Here is a 16,830-nt window from a genome sequence, read left to right on the forward strand (position 1 = left end):
ATCATCATGGGACCTAACCATAACTCCTACCCCCCTGTTCCTGAGTCAGTTTCTATTTGAGAAGAGTTATGTAGCAGGCATTGGTTCTCCTGGTTAAGCCTTTTAATGATGAGCATCTTACCTACGGAGGCTGAAAGATTCATTTTCCACGATAAAAGCCAATGTTGGCGTCCAGGATGAAACAGTATGGTATGGAAAGAAAAAAAATCACCACCCACAAAATAATTTTAAGTATACATAAATTTCATCTATGTATTCAGTGCCTTACTCTTTAAACATGTCATATATTTGAACAGTTAGAGCTTCTTAAATAGAAAGTTATGAGTATAATTTAATTATTGAGATAAAAAGAATATAGTTAAACTCTATTTTATAGTGGTCTGAAGTTTAAACTGAATCCAAACACTTGAATCAACTATCAATCAGGCAAAAGCAGAAGAAAGACAAAATATGTGCTTGGACAAAGAATATTTTATAGGAGATAAATAATATAGCAAATCACAGATAATAAAAATTGAAATTAGTGTCATAATATTTTTATATTGATGAAACAGTGAATGAAAGTATATATGTATGTATGTCTATATATACACTTTAATAGATATTTATTTAAATTATTTAATATCCAGTTAATTAGCATACACACATAGCCATACTCATATGTTCATGTGCATATTGTTACTACTAGAGGTATCATTTTTGAGATATTTCACATAGTGAAATAATATTCATATTCATAAACCAAAATATGATTAAAATAATGATATATGTTCTTGTGTGTATATCCCACCTCAGTCACTTCTTGCTGGGCCTCCTTATTTCTCCTCTAGTGTTCCTTCCTTTCATCTACATGTCCTTCCTAAGTACTCTCATTTAATCTTGTGGTTTAAAAACCTCAGTTATGCTAATGATTTTCGAATTTCTTCATCTCCAGCCTAGACTTTCCCCTGAACTCCATTAAAAGCAAAAGCTCTGCTCTTGACAGTTCCAACTTATCATGTTCCAAACTGAGCTCCTGATCTGCTCCCCATTCTCTACAACCAGCTCCTTCTACCCTCTTCCCCATCATAGTTCACACCAAGCTCATCTGATGCGGCCAATGTCTCTTCTCTTCCTCTCCTAATATTTGCCCAATTTTTCAGAAAATTCTGCCTTTTTTCCCCACACATATGCAGAATCCAACCACGTATTTCCACACTCACTGCAACCGTGCTGGTGCAAACCACCATCATCTACTGCCAGGATTATTACAGTAGCTTCAAACTGGTCTCCCACCTCCGTCCATACTCTGAGACATTGAAATCCTGGACTTGTGCTTAGCTGGATGGAGGCGGGAAGCAGGCAAGGAGAGAGAAATAAAGCAGTTCTTTCTTAGTCCCCTGCCCACACCCCAAATCCAAGGACTTGTTCCACCATTTATCTGTGCCTTCCTTCTCCCAGGCCACTCCTTAACCCATTTGCTCAACCAAGCTACTATTTTGGCAAATGGAGTCATGGAAAAATACAGATGAGAGATGATGGGGAGGAAGGAGGGGAAAGGGAAGGAAAACAGAGGGAGATGGGGCATGGGCAGATTAGGGTTGATGAGCTCAGGAAAAAAATGCTATGGAGTGATGTGCCTCACTCCATAGCGGAAATAAATCTCCGGAGAAAAATCTAAGGACTATTTCCACTTCTTTTTTTTTTCCCCTACTCAAGCACTACTTGTAAAAAAAACGATTTCTTGAATCCAGAGGGAGGGACAGACGTGCTTTCAGTTCTGAGAAGAAAATCATGTGGATAATAAATGAAAATTTACAGCTTAGTGCACTTGAATATACCCTTCTGGCTTCACAGGGTTTAACAATGCGCTTCATGAAACTGTAGAAGGTAGAAAAACATACAGCTCTGCTTTCCCCCCATGCGTCCTCTCTTTTTTTTTTTTTTTTTTTGCTTAGAAGTGTGGCTTAGAAAAAAAAACTTAAAGGAAAACAATATTTGTTTTGTTTACCTCCTATGGATTTCACTTGTATAAATTGAGTTAATTAATTAATTAAACTTAAATTGATGTTTGTCTCAGAAACTACTCTTTCTAAAAATATTGGTTTCTTGGAAACTTTAGAATCAGCATTTTGAACACAGCTTGACTCTCTTGTTTATTAGCTCTGTGACAGGTAATGCTAATTAAAGGGGAAAAACCTAAAATTCATTTCGGCTCAACTTGCCCTCAAAGGAAATTTGCCTATTGGCTCTGGTCACACTGTCTCCTACGATCATCCCACTTTTCAGTTTGAAAGTTCTTATCTGCGATTTTTTGACCATTAGAACTAATATATATATATATAAAATCCTTTCCTTCGTCCTATTCTTGCTCTAACAAAAGGTTCCCAGACACTATTATATGACAAAGTCCAATGAGTTTTCACTTCCTTCCATGGCCTATTCCCATTTATCCTTGGTTTCACTTGCCCTGATTTCCTCTGCCAACTTCCAAGAGTCTGGTAGATCTATTTCTGCCTAGTTTGGCTTCTGGTATTTTCATGCTCACTGCTCTGTGCAGATGTGATGTAGTAGCACCCAAACCAGGTCCCCGATTCCCTCCCATCCCAAAAATTTCTCAACTCCATCCTGGACCTCATTCATTCACACATCTAATTAAAGTACAGAGTAAGATAAGGTGTAAGAATAGAAACAATTCCCAAATACACTGCAAGGTAAATGTTCCCCTGACTGCAAATGGGCCTGAGGGATATTTTTAGAGGTGATGGAAATGTCCTAAAATTGGCTTGTGATGAGGATCACATAACTCTATAAATTAGCTAACATTCACTGAACCATACACTTAAAAAACTAGGTCAATTGCACATTATTCTACACAAGTAGAGAGTAGAATGCTGGTTCCCAGGGTCTGGGGGAGTGGGAAATGGGGAGATATGGGTCAAGAGGTACAAAGTTTCATTTACCCAAGATGTATACGTTCTGGAGATCTAATGTACAGACTGGTGACTAACACTGACGTATTGTATTCTTGAAATTTGCTAAGAGGGTAGATTTTAAGTGTTCTCACCACAAAAAAAGAAAAGGAAATGGTAACTGTGTGAGATGATGGGTAGGCTGATTAGCTTGATTGTGATGCTTATTTCATAATGTATACATATGTCAAAACATCAAGTTATACACCTTGAATATATAAAACTTTTATTTGTCAATTATACCTCAATAAAGCTGCAGGAAACAAGCAAGTGTTCCCAGCATATGATATGGTAGTGCTGGTGATTATGATTCTGGGATAAGAATACAGGAAAACAGAAGGTATATTTAGGACCCATTTCATTTTTTTCCCTGTTAAATCTGATATTTTTATGGAGGGTCTCTAAAAAAGCCAATAATTAATACTGTGGAATTTACACTAATAATCCAAGTCTCTCTCTCTCTCTCTCTCATTTTAATAGTTAATAATTATTGGGTCTATAATATGGACCTAGAATTATGCTAATTTCTTTTCAGGGATTATTTTATTTAGTCATGAGAACAACTCTCTGAACAACAAATATTATTCCATTATAGAGATTTAGGAATTGAAGCCTCAGTAGGTTAAGTAACTTGATCTAGAACATACAACTACTATAAATGGTAGAACCAGGATTCAAATGCAGGTCTTTATGAATACACAGTTTGAACTCTTAATTGTGTTTTACTATTTTATGAACATGGTATTGATCCATTTGAGATTTGAAAAAAATTACAATCCCATAACTAACACAGGAAACATCTTTTATTTAGTAAAATAATGGTAGGTACAGCATATAAATATTAAAACAAAATATAATTGAAGAAGTTCTCATCTTCTAATGAAAACAAAGCTCATTAGAGAAGATGTATGATTCTATTTTATAACACAGATTAGACACAAGAAAGAATTTGAAAATCATCTCACCATAAATTGCTTGCAACAAATATTTAACGACTGCTATTCAGTCAATGCGCTGAGAAAAGCAAAAGGCTGGAGTTAGCCAGCAACATAATCACGGGATGAGTGTGGTGATGCTTGTCCTCTAAATGCTACAGCCAGGGCTGGCAGCAGAGAAGAAGAAAAAGGGGGATAAATAGCTGCTTCCCACAAGTCCTTGCGAACCTAAGGCTCTATAATGTTAATATATGCAAAAATCGCCCAGGTAGCCATAGTTTCAGGGTTTGTTTACTAACCACTCAGTACTATAGCTCTTTACACTCCCCAGAGCTCAGACCTTCATTTAAGAGCAATGTAAAAGGATGTCACATTGCATCCAAATTTCCTAGGCGTTTTGTTGTTGGAGATTTTTTTTCATGATACCTAGTTTTCCATATTTGCTGGAAGTAGAAGGGGCAAAAGGGTTTTACAAAGACATTTCTCTTATTCTACAACTAGGAGAGATAGAAAACAAAAAGGAAAAGTCCTAAAGGAAATAGAACTCTGTATCTATCTCTACCACTCTAAGTTAACTTGTTATCATTTCCAAAACATTCACCAATACCTGTCCTCTGTGTATACATAATTTCATGTTTTATTACAAGTACCTTTTTATATACACCTCTAGATACCTCATAATCCACATACTAATTGAAATGACTACATAGTGTTCCACTTTAGTGATGCAGAATAAGCTTTCTTAATCATTCATTCAAGATGTTTCTAAAATTTTACCATTATGAGTAGAATCTCTGAATACCTGAAATATTTTTTTTTAATTATTTTTATTACATATAATTCCTAAATAAGTGGTTTTCCTGAGGTGTATTTAGGAAAGCTGTAGATAGAGAATCAATAAGTCCAGAGTCTTAAAAATATTTTACTGACTATTTTCATTAGCAGATTAAAACAGTAACTGATCTGAGTGCAAATTACCACATCAATTCATTCATTCTTTTTTGTAGTACAGATAAAGCAATTTACTTTGAAAATTATATTCTCATAAAGGCCCAGAAAGGGTCAAATGCATCAACTTTTAAAAAATTTCTATCCGGTGGGTAGCAAAAATCAATTCTTAGAAAGGTTATCCGTAAACTAACATCATTCATTCATTAACAGCATACACATTTCGTGTTGAAAATCTATTGATTGTATGAGGATGAATGCATATAGAAGACCTTGAGACTGGGCACCGAAGTCTGATTTTCCGGCTCTGTTATTAGCTGAATGGGCGATTCAGTCTCTGAAACTCATTATTCTCATTGATAAAATAAATAGGGGAATTTGTAATCTGAGATTCCCTGTAAGTTCTAAGATCTAAAAGATTCTTTAATGCAAAAAAAGGCAGACTCAAATAACTTTCTTGTTTCCCAAAACTTCTTTTCATATTGAATATAGACAACTGATCTTATCAAGTAAACATGGTAAACACATGGTGTATTTCCTGTATTCCCTTTCCTCGTGAATTTTTCATTTACCCGGTTACATTAACCAGAAACCTGAGTCCTTCAACCCTGCTCAGTCCCTCAAGTCCTCATCCAACTGGATTTAAATCCTGTAAAAATTTCCTTAAATCTTCTTCAACTCCATACTCACCCATCTCCTCTCACCAGCACTATTATAATAGCCTAATTGTTTGCCCTTAGTTCTCTCCACATAGTAACTCAAAATGCGCATCTGATCATGTTAATACCCAGATAAGAACCTGTCAATGAGCCCTCTTAGCCTAGCCTAGCCTATAGGATGAGAAGACAGGATTTGACACAGCAAAGAAGCGTCCTTCAGATTTGGTTCCCATCCTTTAACCCTTCTCTCTGTCTCTCTCTCATTCTCTCTGTCTGTCTATCTGTCCCTTCTGTCTGTCTGTCTCTTTCTCTCTGCCTCTCTCTCTTTCTCCCAGCTGCTCTGTGTTGCTGGAGTTCCTAAGCCAAGGTGCAGTGAATGGCACCACCCTGCTCAGGTGTGCTGCACAGAAGCTTGGGAGTCTTCCTAGACACCCCTGGGTTTTTACCTCCCACTCCAAACAGACACACAAAGTCCAAACAATTGCCAAGTCCTTTAAAATATCTCTGTAACTGATCCCCTTCTCTACATCTGTGCTTAAACCACCCTAAGCCAACCCACCTTTCTTCAGCAGAAGCACTGCAATAACTACTTACTTACGCAAGCCTCTTGACAGGGGAGAAGACATTGGAATAGCTTAGGCAAGGTCCCATCTCATAAAGATTCTGCAGTGACACTATTTTTTCTCATGTCACACAAGCTGATTGTGTGATTTTCCCATGACATAAATCCCATGTGTGCATTTTTTTAAGTTAGTACTTTCACTATAATCTTGCAAAGAATGAGATACTCTAGAGTTAGTTTCTAAAGCTCTGGAAAATACAGCACTTTTAAAATTTTCTGGCAATTTATTTGTAGATCACTTTCCTTTCTGCTGTTTGCTGCCTCTAAAATGATGGATATTAAATATCTAAGCTAATAGAGACCTTTAAAGAACATGCTGAAAATTACTCAGCATTTAATCTGAGTACACAAGGTCTTCCTTGGATTAAAAGCATACTAGTTAAGATGACCTAACTATGTCACGATTCCAAATATTTTTTTAGTTTATAGTGAAGAAGAAATGCAACTCCGGATTTACAGAAAATAAGTCCTCAAACCATATATTCTTTTCATATTTAGTTTTTTAAGCAGAAAAAAAAGGTTTCTATAGTTTGCTATAGATTCCACATTTTAACTCCTAATATTCCTATTGATTAACTTTTTCTTCTGAGCTAAAACCAGAAGTCATATTTTAATAATTGTGCGAAATTAAAACATTTAATTGTAAAGTCAAAGTATCCAAATTATCTTCCTGAGAGTGATGATACACTTAATATGTCTTTCCTCAAAAATCTCAAGATTGTAACCATTCTTTCTAACAATCTAATGATTTCAGCAGAAATCAGCCACATCCACAGTGCAGATAAGGAAACTAAAGGGTAAAAGCTCAGTGGTTTTCTGACATCACACAGTTAAAATTATGTGTTTTATCATTTTCAGACAATGTTCTCTTTACCGATTATCACTCTAAATTCTAGGATCATTTAGCAAACTTGTTTTCATTTACAATTAAAGTCATTTTCTTTAAAGGAAAGATTCAATTTTTAAGAAGTTTGAACTGTTACACTTGACACAGTGCTTCTTGCTTCAGATTATACTTTGCTTCACAAGCTTTTGGGTAGGTGATTGGAAGAATGTTGCCAACTTTTAAACGTTAAAGTCACCACTGCATTACTAATATTGAACCGGATTTTAGGTTGGCTATTTTTATAAAAATCATCAGCTTTCCTCTTTCAGAACACATAAAAGTATATTTTCACTTCCTAGTGAGGCGCAAGCAAGCGCAAACATTCTAAGAGCTGACAAATGGCTGTCTGAAAGCTTACAAGACATTTTCCACAAATGCCCCTATGTTTCTGTCACCTAATTCCAACACAATGATCTCTTTAGGCAGAGCAATTTGTTCATCCTTTTACTCCTCTGACAGACAATGCTTTCACTTCTTTTATTTACTTCTTCATATACTTAGTCATTCAAGGAACACTTATCAAGTTAGTTCCTGGGGATACAGACACAGTCCATGCCCCCAGAGTACACAGTCTAGAGGGGAAGAGAGGCAATTAGGTATGTTTGTATAAAAGCAGATGTGGGGGCTTCCCTGGCGGCGCAGTGGTTGAGAATCTGCCTGCCAATGCAGGGGACACGGGTTCGATCCCTGGTCTGGGAGGATCCCACATGCCGCGGAGCAACTGGGCCCGTGAGCCACAATTGCTGAGCCTGCGCGTCTGGAGCCTGTGCTCCGCAACAAGAGAGGCCGCGATAGTGAGAGGCCTGCGCACCGTGATGAAGAGTGGCCCCCGCTCGCCACAACTAGAGAAAGCCCTCACACAGAAATGAAGACCCAACACAGCCATAAATAAATAAATAAAAATTTAAAAAAAAAAAAAAAAAAAAGCAGATGTGGCCTTGCCAAGGAGTTGGAGAAGACTTCAGGAAAGAAAAAAAAAAAACTTCAAGGCAGACCTGAAACTGAAGAACTTCAGTCTGGTTCACCGTGGAGGGTGGTATGAGAGGAGAAGATGATGGTGTGAGTGGAGAAAGATGAAGCTAGAGAAAAAGTCAGGGTCAGATGACACATGAGTATCTTATGCACCTTGTGCTTTATTCTCCAGGCAAGAGGCAGCTATGAACTGTTTAACATGGTGAAATCACAAGATTGTACTTGCCTCTTAGAGATATTATTCCAACCAAGGTGAGGAAAACGGATGAGATGAGAGCCAACCTGGAGAATGAAGAGTGATTAAGAGATTTGGCAGTAGGACATTTAAAAACTGGTGATTCTATGGGTTAGGATTATCCTAAACCACAACTGATTATTGAAATGAGCGACTTCCTGAGATACAAGAAGGTAGAAGTGATGGAACTGATTTTTTTTTTTTTTCTGGGAAGTGGAAGCAAGGGAAGAAAAGTAGTCAAGGATTTTCAAGCTTCAAAGTCGAACATCTAGATGGATGTGGTGTCTTAATTAAGAAAAACAATCCCCAAGAGAAATTTGAGGATAAGGGGATGAGAGATGACTGAATATGTCAACTTTGAGGTGTTTGGAAGATACCATTAACGTGGAGCTGTCTACTAAATGGTGGTAAATACATGTCTGAACCTCAAGAGCCATGCCTGGGCTTAGCACAGAGATAGTGTACGAAGCCTAGTACTTAAGAATATGTGGGCACAAGGACTTCCTGTATAGCACAGGGAACTATGTTCAATACCTTGTAATAACCTATAATGGAAAAGAGTCTGAGAAAGAATATATATGTCTCTATATACATATATATGCATCTATATGTATAACTGAATCACTTTGTTGTATACCTGAAACATTGTAAATCAGCTATACTTCAATTAAAAAATTTTTAAAAGAATATGTGGGCAATTAGGCATATTATGCACATTAATACAACTTTTTTGGAAGGCAGTATGACAGCATCTCTAAAGTGTAACCACTTCAACTAAGAAATTCCACTTTTAGGAATTTTATCAAAAAGAAACACAAATTTGCAAAAACATAAGAATAAGAATAAGGGTTTACCTTGCAAACACAGAGTTATAACAAATAATAGGAATTATCTAAATGCCCATCAATATTGTATTGGTTAGATAATTCTGCTACATTCAATCAATAAAACCCTACTTAGCTTTTAGAAAAAAAAAATGAGATCTAAATGTATTGAAATTAAAGGTTGTCAGACATTTTTTTGAGTAAAAAAATACTTGTTTACATGTTTTATATAAATAATAGCTAATATCTATTAAGCCCTCATTATGTGCCAGGTACCATTATAAATGTTTGGTGTATATGAAGTCATAAAATCTTCAGAACAATCCTATGAGGTAAAGCAATATTATTTCTGTGTCACGAGTGAGGCAACTACGGTACAGAGGGGTGAGGTAATTTGACTAATGTCACAATGCCAGTAAGTGCCCAAACCAGGATTCAAATCCATACAAGGTGTAGAGTCTATGAATTATCTGAGATGAGAGTTTCTGCCTTGCCCCAGAACGGAGGCCAGAAAAAGTAAACTGAATTATAGGAAAGTCGAGAACATGACATTCCCATGACCTGACTTTGTGTGGACAAAGTGTCCTGATCACTGAAAACTCAAAGAGTTGGATAGCTAGAAAAAATTGTATAGGGAAATGCATTAAGCTGTTCAGATTGGTTTACTCTGAGGAAGGAGAATGGAAAAGGCAGACTTTTCACTTTATGTGCTTCTTTATTCTTTCAATTTGTGTGCTAGAAGCAAATATTGTTTTTTTGTATAGTTAAAAAGAGAATGGAAAAGGCAGACTTTTCACTTTATCTGCTTCTTTATTCTTTGAATTTGTGTGCTAGAAGCAAATATTGTTTTTTTGTATAGTTAAAAAGAGAATGAAGGAGGAGAAAAACTGCATTACAAATTCATTTAGGATCATATGCGACTTAGCAAAAATCCTTTCATTCCCTTATATTACATTTAGTTTAATGCTTTGCAAGTGTCATCATTTAGTTTGTAGAGTATGTCCAAGACTCAGCAGGGCTATTTAATTGAAGTATTTTATTCTCTCCTGACTCCACGCTATAGATGTTGTAAGAGCTAAAACCCACCTATTCTTGAAATTTTGTTGTTGTGCACAGGGGGCTGCACAGAGAAAAGTGCACATTGATGAGAAAAACCTGGTACACAGTTTTGGCAGACCTAGTGTTGTATTTGCTCAAACCAGAACCGAGCTGAAAGCTAACAGTGGCCGAGGAGAAACTGACTCACCGGAAGAAGAAAATATACCTCCAAGGAATCAAGTTACAATCAACACAAAAATTAAATTGCTATCTCCTTGGAAATGATATGTTGTCAACTACTGGACACAGTTCAAAAGAAAAAAAAAAGGAATGAACAGGGCTTTTATTCACACTTCTTATTTCTACAGCGTCTGTATGATTTTATTATACTTTTAAAATTTCTTTATTTTTTGGTGCTATAAAGTGTTTTTTCCAAAAAGGAAAAATGTATTTGAAAGTGAACAGGAGATGAATTTTAGCTATAACTTGTAAGACTGATATTATTAAATATAGTAGCTTTGTTGTATTGGGCATGACTTCCAAAAACCAAAAACACAGCAGGATTTTTAAATGGAGAGCACTCAATTTATATACTTTGAAGAATTAGTCATTTTAAGCCATTTTGGATTTTTAATTTATAATAGAAAAAAAGCATAAAATGTAGATTACATGTGGAAAAACAAACTGGAAGAGACTGTACCAATATGATCTCAGTAACTGTGTTGTTGAGGAGGGCGATTATGGGTGATTTTAACCTCCTACTTTTGACTTTTCTACATTTGCCAATAAACATATTTACAAAATTGGAAAACTGTCAATAGAAAGCAATATATTAAAAATATATATCACTAAAAGATTAAAAATATTTCTATTTAAAAGATATATGACATGAGACATGGATTTATACAGAGTTATGATCTCAGATTCTAAACTGTTCTACCAGTGAGTGACAAGATAAATTTCTGAGAAAAACCCAGAGATCAAGGTACAGACAGGGAAAGACCTCCAAGTAGGGGGAAAAAAATTGGCTCTCAAATATCAAATCATGGATGCAGTCTTATTGCTTTCAATGAATACATTTGAATCACTCATTCCCTTTCATAAAAGAAATGAAAATCTTTGTCTTAAGCATGAAAGTGAAGGGTTTGAAAACAAATATACTTGTAACTGCTGTCTAGTCTGCTCATATGTTACTGGAGACAGTACATAAAAAGAAGAGTTGGAAAACTCTGACCGTTTTGCTTAGATATCTCAGCTTTATACCACTAATGAAAAATGTTAATTTATGTTTTAAACCCCGCCCCCCCCCAATTAAGCAGTGGTTAGTGATACTGTCTGATGAATATATTTCAGAGGTAGTGGTATGATTTTGCATCCAGTTCTCCCATTTCTGGTTTATTGGATTCTTGCTACACTATAGGCTACAGAGAACTTTGTTCTCTGATGTGGTATTTCTCCTTTTACTCAAGAAACTTCCTATTTATAATAGAGAATTGGGAAACTTCTATTCATATTTCTCCTTACAATAATAAGGAAAATTTTCCTTAGAAATTGTATAACCATTGTGACTGTATAACCCTTGATCTCGTAAAAAGTAAGGCTGGTTTGTTTAACTCTTTGTATTGTTTTACTTTCCTTCGGAAAATTCCCCCAAATTCTAGTACGACTCAAGTGTTGTAAGCTCAAGGACCGCCTATAACATTTCTATTGGTAAATTTTAGTTTGTTTTACTTATGATTTTTGCAAATGATTTTTTTTTCTCTTCCATTTGAGATTTTGGGGTAGTCAATCTTGATTATGGGACCAGATTGAGGGGGTGGGAGGTGTGGAGGGAAAACCATGGTAGATACTCAAGGCAGGCATTTGACACTAGGATCTCTTGCAGGGAGTCAGCTCTGAGTTCGTCCCTAATAAATAGGTAGATCATAAGGAATTAATATTCTCCAGGAGTGAACACTGCCCCTCATTAGCTTTTTTTCTTCTTTACAAAGGCTCTTGGTTTTCATGAGGTGCCTCTTTATCTCAGTGAAAGGGCTGTGCTTTCAGGTCATGATCTTACTCAGTGAAAGTTCTGGCTTAATCTGAGGTTCCTGCTGAAATTACAAATGATCAAAGCCGGCAAAGTATGTGTTGTTGTGGTAGATTTTCCCTTTCTTTTACGAAATACTGGAAGTAAAGAATTGATTCATATTTTGAGGGAGGAGTCCACAAGCTTTCAAATAGTGCCTAGGTAAATCACCGAATCCAGAAACACATAAGTGTTTGATGAACAAGTGAACACATGGGAAAAAATATATATATATGTGTGTGTGTGTGTAAAAGTGAATCACTTTGCCGTACACCTGAAACTAATACAACATTGTAAATCAACTATACTCCAATAAAAAAATTTTAAATGATTAAAATGGTAAATTTATATGTTACACATATTTTACTGCAACAAAAAAAGCTTAAAAAAATTTAAAAAACAAATAAAAAACCCCCAAATAATATATGAGTAATTAGGGTTTTGGTTCTCCTAGAAAAGTCTCATGTCTAAAGCATGAAAAGCTCTATAATATGCTCGGTTTTATTCATCCACGTTACTCAGGCCCAAGTTTTCCCAAATCAAAACTCTTACAGCTTTATCCCCATCTTTGGTTCCATTTTGTAACAATTTAATGAGTTGGGGATTCTTTAAAGAAAAATTTCCAATAAGCAAGATGTAATGTTTTTCTTCTGTATTGCAACAAATATTCCTTTATGTAGATTTTCTTTCCTCCTGATAGATACTAATTGAGGTTCTATACATTTTTCAAGTTTAACTCATCTGTGTCACTATTCCTGTTTCTAGTCTCCACACCCTTCACCTGTCTTCTCCCAGCATTATTAACTTACATCTGTATCAGTGGTTCTCAACCCTGGCCACACATCAGTCTCACCTGGGAAGCTTTTAAAACTTACCAATGCCTGGGCTCCATTCCCAGAACTGACTTTATATGTCTGGGGTGATATCCTGGCATAGATAAAATATTTTAAAGCTCCAAAGGTGATTCTAATGTGCAGCCAAGTTTGAGCCTGTATTCCATGCTTATTCTCATTTCAGTAAACGGATGGCATCCCTTTCCCCATGCGGTCTGTCACTGAACTGATTTCTAACCTCCATGAATTACACAGACGGTGCCTCTCCCCTCAGAGCCCTTAGCTGGAACTCTGACGCCCACTCCCTGTTGAAATAATAAGGCAAAAGAACCACTTTCCGCAGCAAAAGAGTCTGGGGGAAGGATGTGACAATTAAAGGATAACCTGAGGGAGTTTCTATGTGGTAATGGGATAGTTATTTATGATGATTATGGTGATGCTTACGCTAATCTACACCTGTGATACAACCTCATAGAACTATATACCCTGCCCACCAAAAAACCAAAACCAAAACTAAAAACAAAAAACTAGAGAAATCTTAATAAGGAGGTAGCTGAGTTAATAATATTGTATCAGTACAGAGACAATTTCTTTAAAACAAGAAAGACAAATATATATATGCATTGCTAGTTTATACATTTATATAACAGTATATCAGTTACACAATTCTAACATATTTTTAATGCTTTCTTCCTGAATAGGCTGGAGATGTCAAGAACTATTCATTGTGATGGACCAAGCTTCTTTATCCTAACCTGGTATACGAACTTCCCCAAAGAGAAGATAAATATCATTAATGCATCCTGTCATCACTTACTTTCTTCTTTCCGTTTCAAATCTATGGAGTAGTTTCCGAAGACCACCATTCTTAAATCCCTGAAAATGCGCAGCTGGGGCTCCCACAGTTATGACATCGTAGAGAGCATCTGGAACAGGAATGGACAAGGAGATGAACGCTTTGCAAACATTTATCTCCAACATGCTATTTGCATTGAAGCCTACACACTGTGGAGAGTTTGAGAAATTATTCTGTTTGATTTTGCAGGAATAAAAATGAACTCACATCTCAAGGGGGCAAGAGGAGCTAATCAATCTTTCTAAAAGCCACCTGTGCACCTAAACAAGTTATAATATTTCCTTGATTTGTGACTACATCTTAATTATATGCTACTGTGTAGAACAGTATGTTCTCTCATTCTTCTATATACTTACTGAGATAACATGTTAATTGGTCTTTTGTGTATTTTACTTTATTGAGTTTTACATCATTTAATTTGCAATCATATTGAAATTCAACAATAATGAACAATCTTTCAACCAAAAGTTGCCGAGAAAAGAACCAAAATATTAATGCATTTTGACTCAAGGGCAGAACAGTAATAGTGCATTTAAAAAATCGATACATAGTAGTTTCCTGCCTGTATATACTAAATCTTACACAATTTTGAATGCATGCAATTGAATTTTGCAATTTCCTTAGGTGACATAGAAAGAATACACAAAATGTCTCCTGATCTATTTTCCAGTGAGATACTTTGTTTTTTTTAATAAAAAAATCCATACATTGAAATTGAAACTCAATCCTTTGATCTTCAAAGCCATCAAGTTTGATACATATTAAATTTACCACTTCAAAACATGCCATCATTTTTACATTCTAATGAAAAGTATCACCATAAGAAGGAAGACAAAGTGAACGCCCTCTTGCTAAACTACATTTTATTTGAGAAACCTAATTTCATAGTAGATCCTTTTCAAATTGATTTTGGTATTGACACTTTGGTTGTTTTTCTGATCTCATTTACAGGGAAAACATAAATTATTTTATTAGCTTCAGGTAAACACCATAACTTCTTCACAGTGGTTCAATCCAAATGCACCTGAAATAGTTTTTCTTTTTTTTTTAATAAAATATGTCTTAAATTGAAAAGACTTCAGCTGTACTCAGAGAACTCAACGTGACAAAAAAACAGAAATACAACCCAAACCAAATGGTTAGTAAGGCAGATACTGAAAAATCACTTAATGGATTGCTGGAGTGGTGAGCTCTTGTTCTTTTAAAAAGTCACTAATCAACTAGAAGTCATCTTTTCTTAAAATAGCAACACATTAGACTAGTGTGAAATTTTCAGATTTCCTAGTCCAGGGGATTTTAGCCTAGGGCTAAGAAGAGGGTTTTAAGGTGTCCAGGGATGGATGGTGAATTGTATTGGTGCATCTGTTCTACTTCATGGAAAGGGGTCACAGCTTTATTGAACAGTCATGAGATCACCCAAAATGCGCCAACTAAAGACTTGTCTACCTGCATTTATCTGACAAGAAACCTGAGGATCTTGAGAAGTTACCTGCTTTGTCTGAAGTCCCAAAGACGTTATACCCAGGGCCTTCTAACTTCTAACCCAGGGATGGAGAACCAGTGATTTAAGTTATTGACTGTCAGACCCTGAGTCCCTGGCTCCGGATCCCAGCTCTGCCATGTATAAGTTGTGCAGCATTGGGAAAACTACTAACCCTTTCTATGTCTCAGCTCCTCAGCTAGAAAATGGAGTGGAAAGTAGTAAAAAGAGGTTAGCATTTAGTAAGTATTGTCTATGATTATTTTCCCTATAGGAAGTAATCCTACCAATTAAGCAAAGAAAACTGATATTTTAACTTTTGCTTATTTCTCCATAAAAATAAACTTTTCAGTCTGAAAAGGAAAGTGATTCTGAGGCTCAGTCTTCTGAATAAGATCAGTTTCTGTGTTAATCTAAACTAAATACAAAAAAAAATCATCATGATGTTGTAATGAAATACATTGCATTGCTGCTAAAACCTGGGTGACCAGCAATACCAACAATATACCAAAGTGACTATAAACTGTACCCACATGTCCCACCAAGCCCAAATTAGATGCATTCCTAACTCAATTTTCAAAAAAAGTTGTCTGTGGACTTTCACTGGATCGAAAAAAACTTGTAGCCTCTCCAACACCACCCAGCAAGAGAGGAAGGATGAGGGAAGTGGAAATCTGAGTGGAGAAAGCAGTCTTAATTGATGGAGATTAAAATGACTTGATTATGCAAAATTTGCAAAACCATTTGTCTTTCTCTGTCTGGCTTAGTTCACTTAGTATGATAATCTCTAGGTCTGTCTATATTGCTGCAAATGGCATTATTTCATTCTTTTTTATGGCTGGATAATATTCTATTGTTCTGACTTTTCCTGCTCTTCTTCTCTGGTTCCCTGTGACCCATGTAGACACTTCATTCCTTTAAGTCTTCCAGTAAAGTCCTCAAGATCTGAAGATCATTTCCAATTTCTCTCTTTCCCTCAACATTATATCTGATCAGTTCTAACAACTCCGCTACCAAAATTTTATTCTCTCTTATACATGTTAAACATCTTTACCTTAATTTTGATCTTCCTCATGTCTTGTCAAGATTCCTACTGCCTCTTCAGTCCTAGCCTCTCTGCATTCACAATGCAGTGGCTTGCTTCTCCTATATGGGGGCCATTCAATCACTCTGACCAAAACACAGGCTTTGAGACTTATACCCCTCCTCATATCTTTCAAATATAAATAGAAGAACATTCAAATGTCTCAGCATCATGCATGTTTTAAGTGCTCAATAAATGTCAACAAATAGATAAACAAATATTTTGAGGGAAAATTCAGTTTGTCATGTTTGTCTTCAGATCATACATGGAATTACTATTCTTAGTTGAAGAATAAAAATTGTAGATACACTATCCAGAAACAAATATATTAGAATCTGGAATATATGTATATATATTCTCCAGGGTATGGGAATGAATATATATCCATTCATGAATCACATTCTCTAGAATAACAGAGAGCTTACGATTATCACATGCA

The 16,830-nt window shown here is 35.8% G+C and overlaps 1 protein-coding gene across 9 annotated transcripts in view; it reads right to left on the reverse strand.

The window, feature by feature from the left end:
• The window catches only part of INPP4B (inositol polyphosphate-4-phosphatase type II B), a 745,855-nt gene that overhangs the window by 139,505 nt on the left and 589,520 nt on the right, over nucleotides 1-16,830 (reverse strand). For all 9 annotated transcript variants that reach the window (XM_036853321.1, XM_036853318.1, XM_036853314.1 and 6 more), the window contains one exon: nucleotides 13,789-13,897. In XM_036853321.1, the coding sequence (XP_036709216.1) occupies nucleotides 13,789-13,897 (109 nt within the window). The remainder of the gene's footprint in view (nucleotides 1-13,788; nucleotides 13,898-16,830) is intronic.

Source organism: Balaenoptera musculus, chromosome 5, assembly GCF_009873245.2.
Source record: "Balaenoptera musculus isolate JJ_BM4_2016_0621 chromosome 5, mBalMus1.pri.v3, whole genome shotgun sequence".
Lineage (NCBI taxonomy): Eukaryota > Metazoa > Chordata > Mammalia > Artiodactyla > Balaenopteridae > Balaenoptera > Balaenoptera musculus.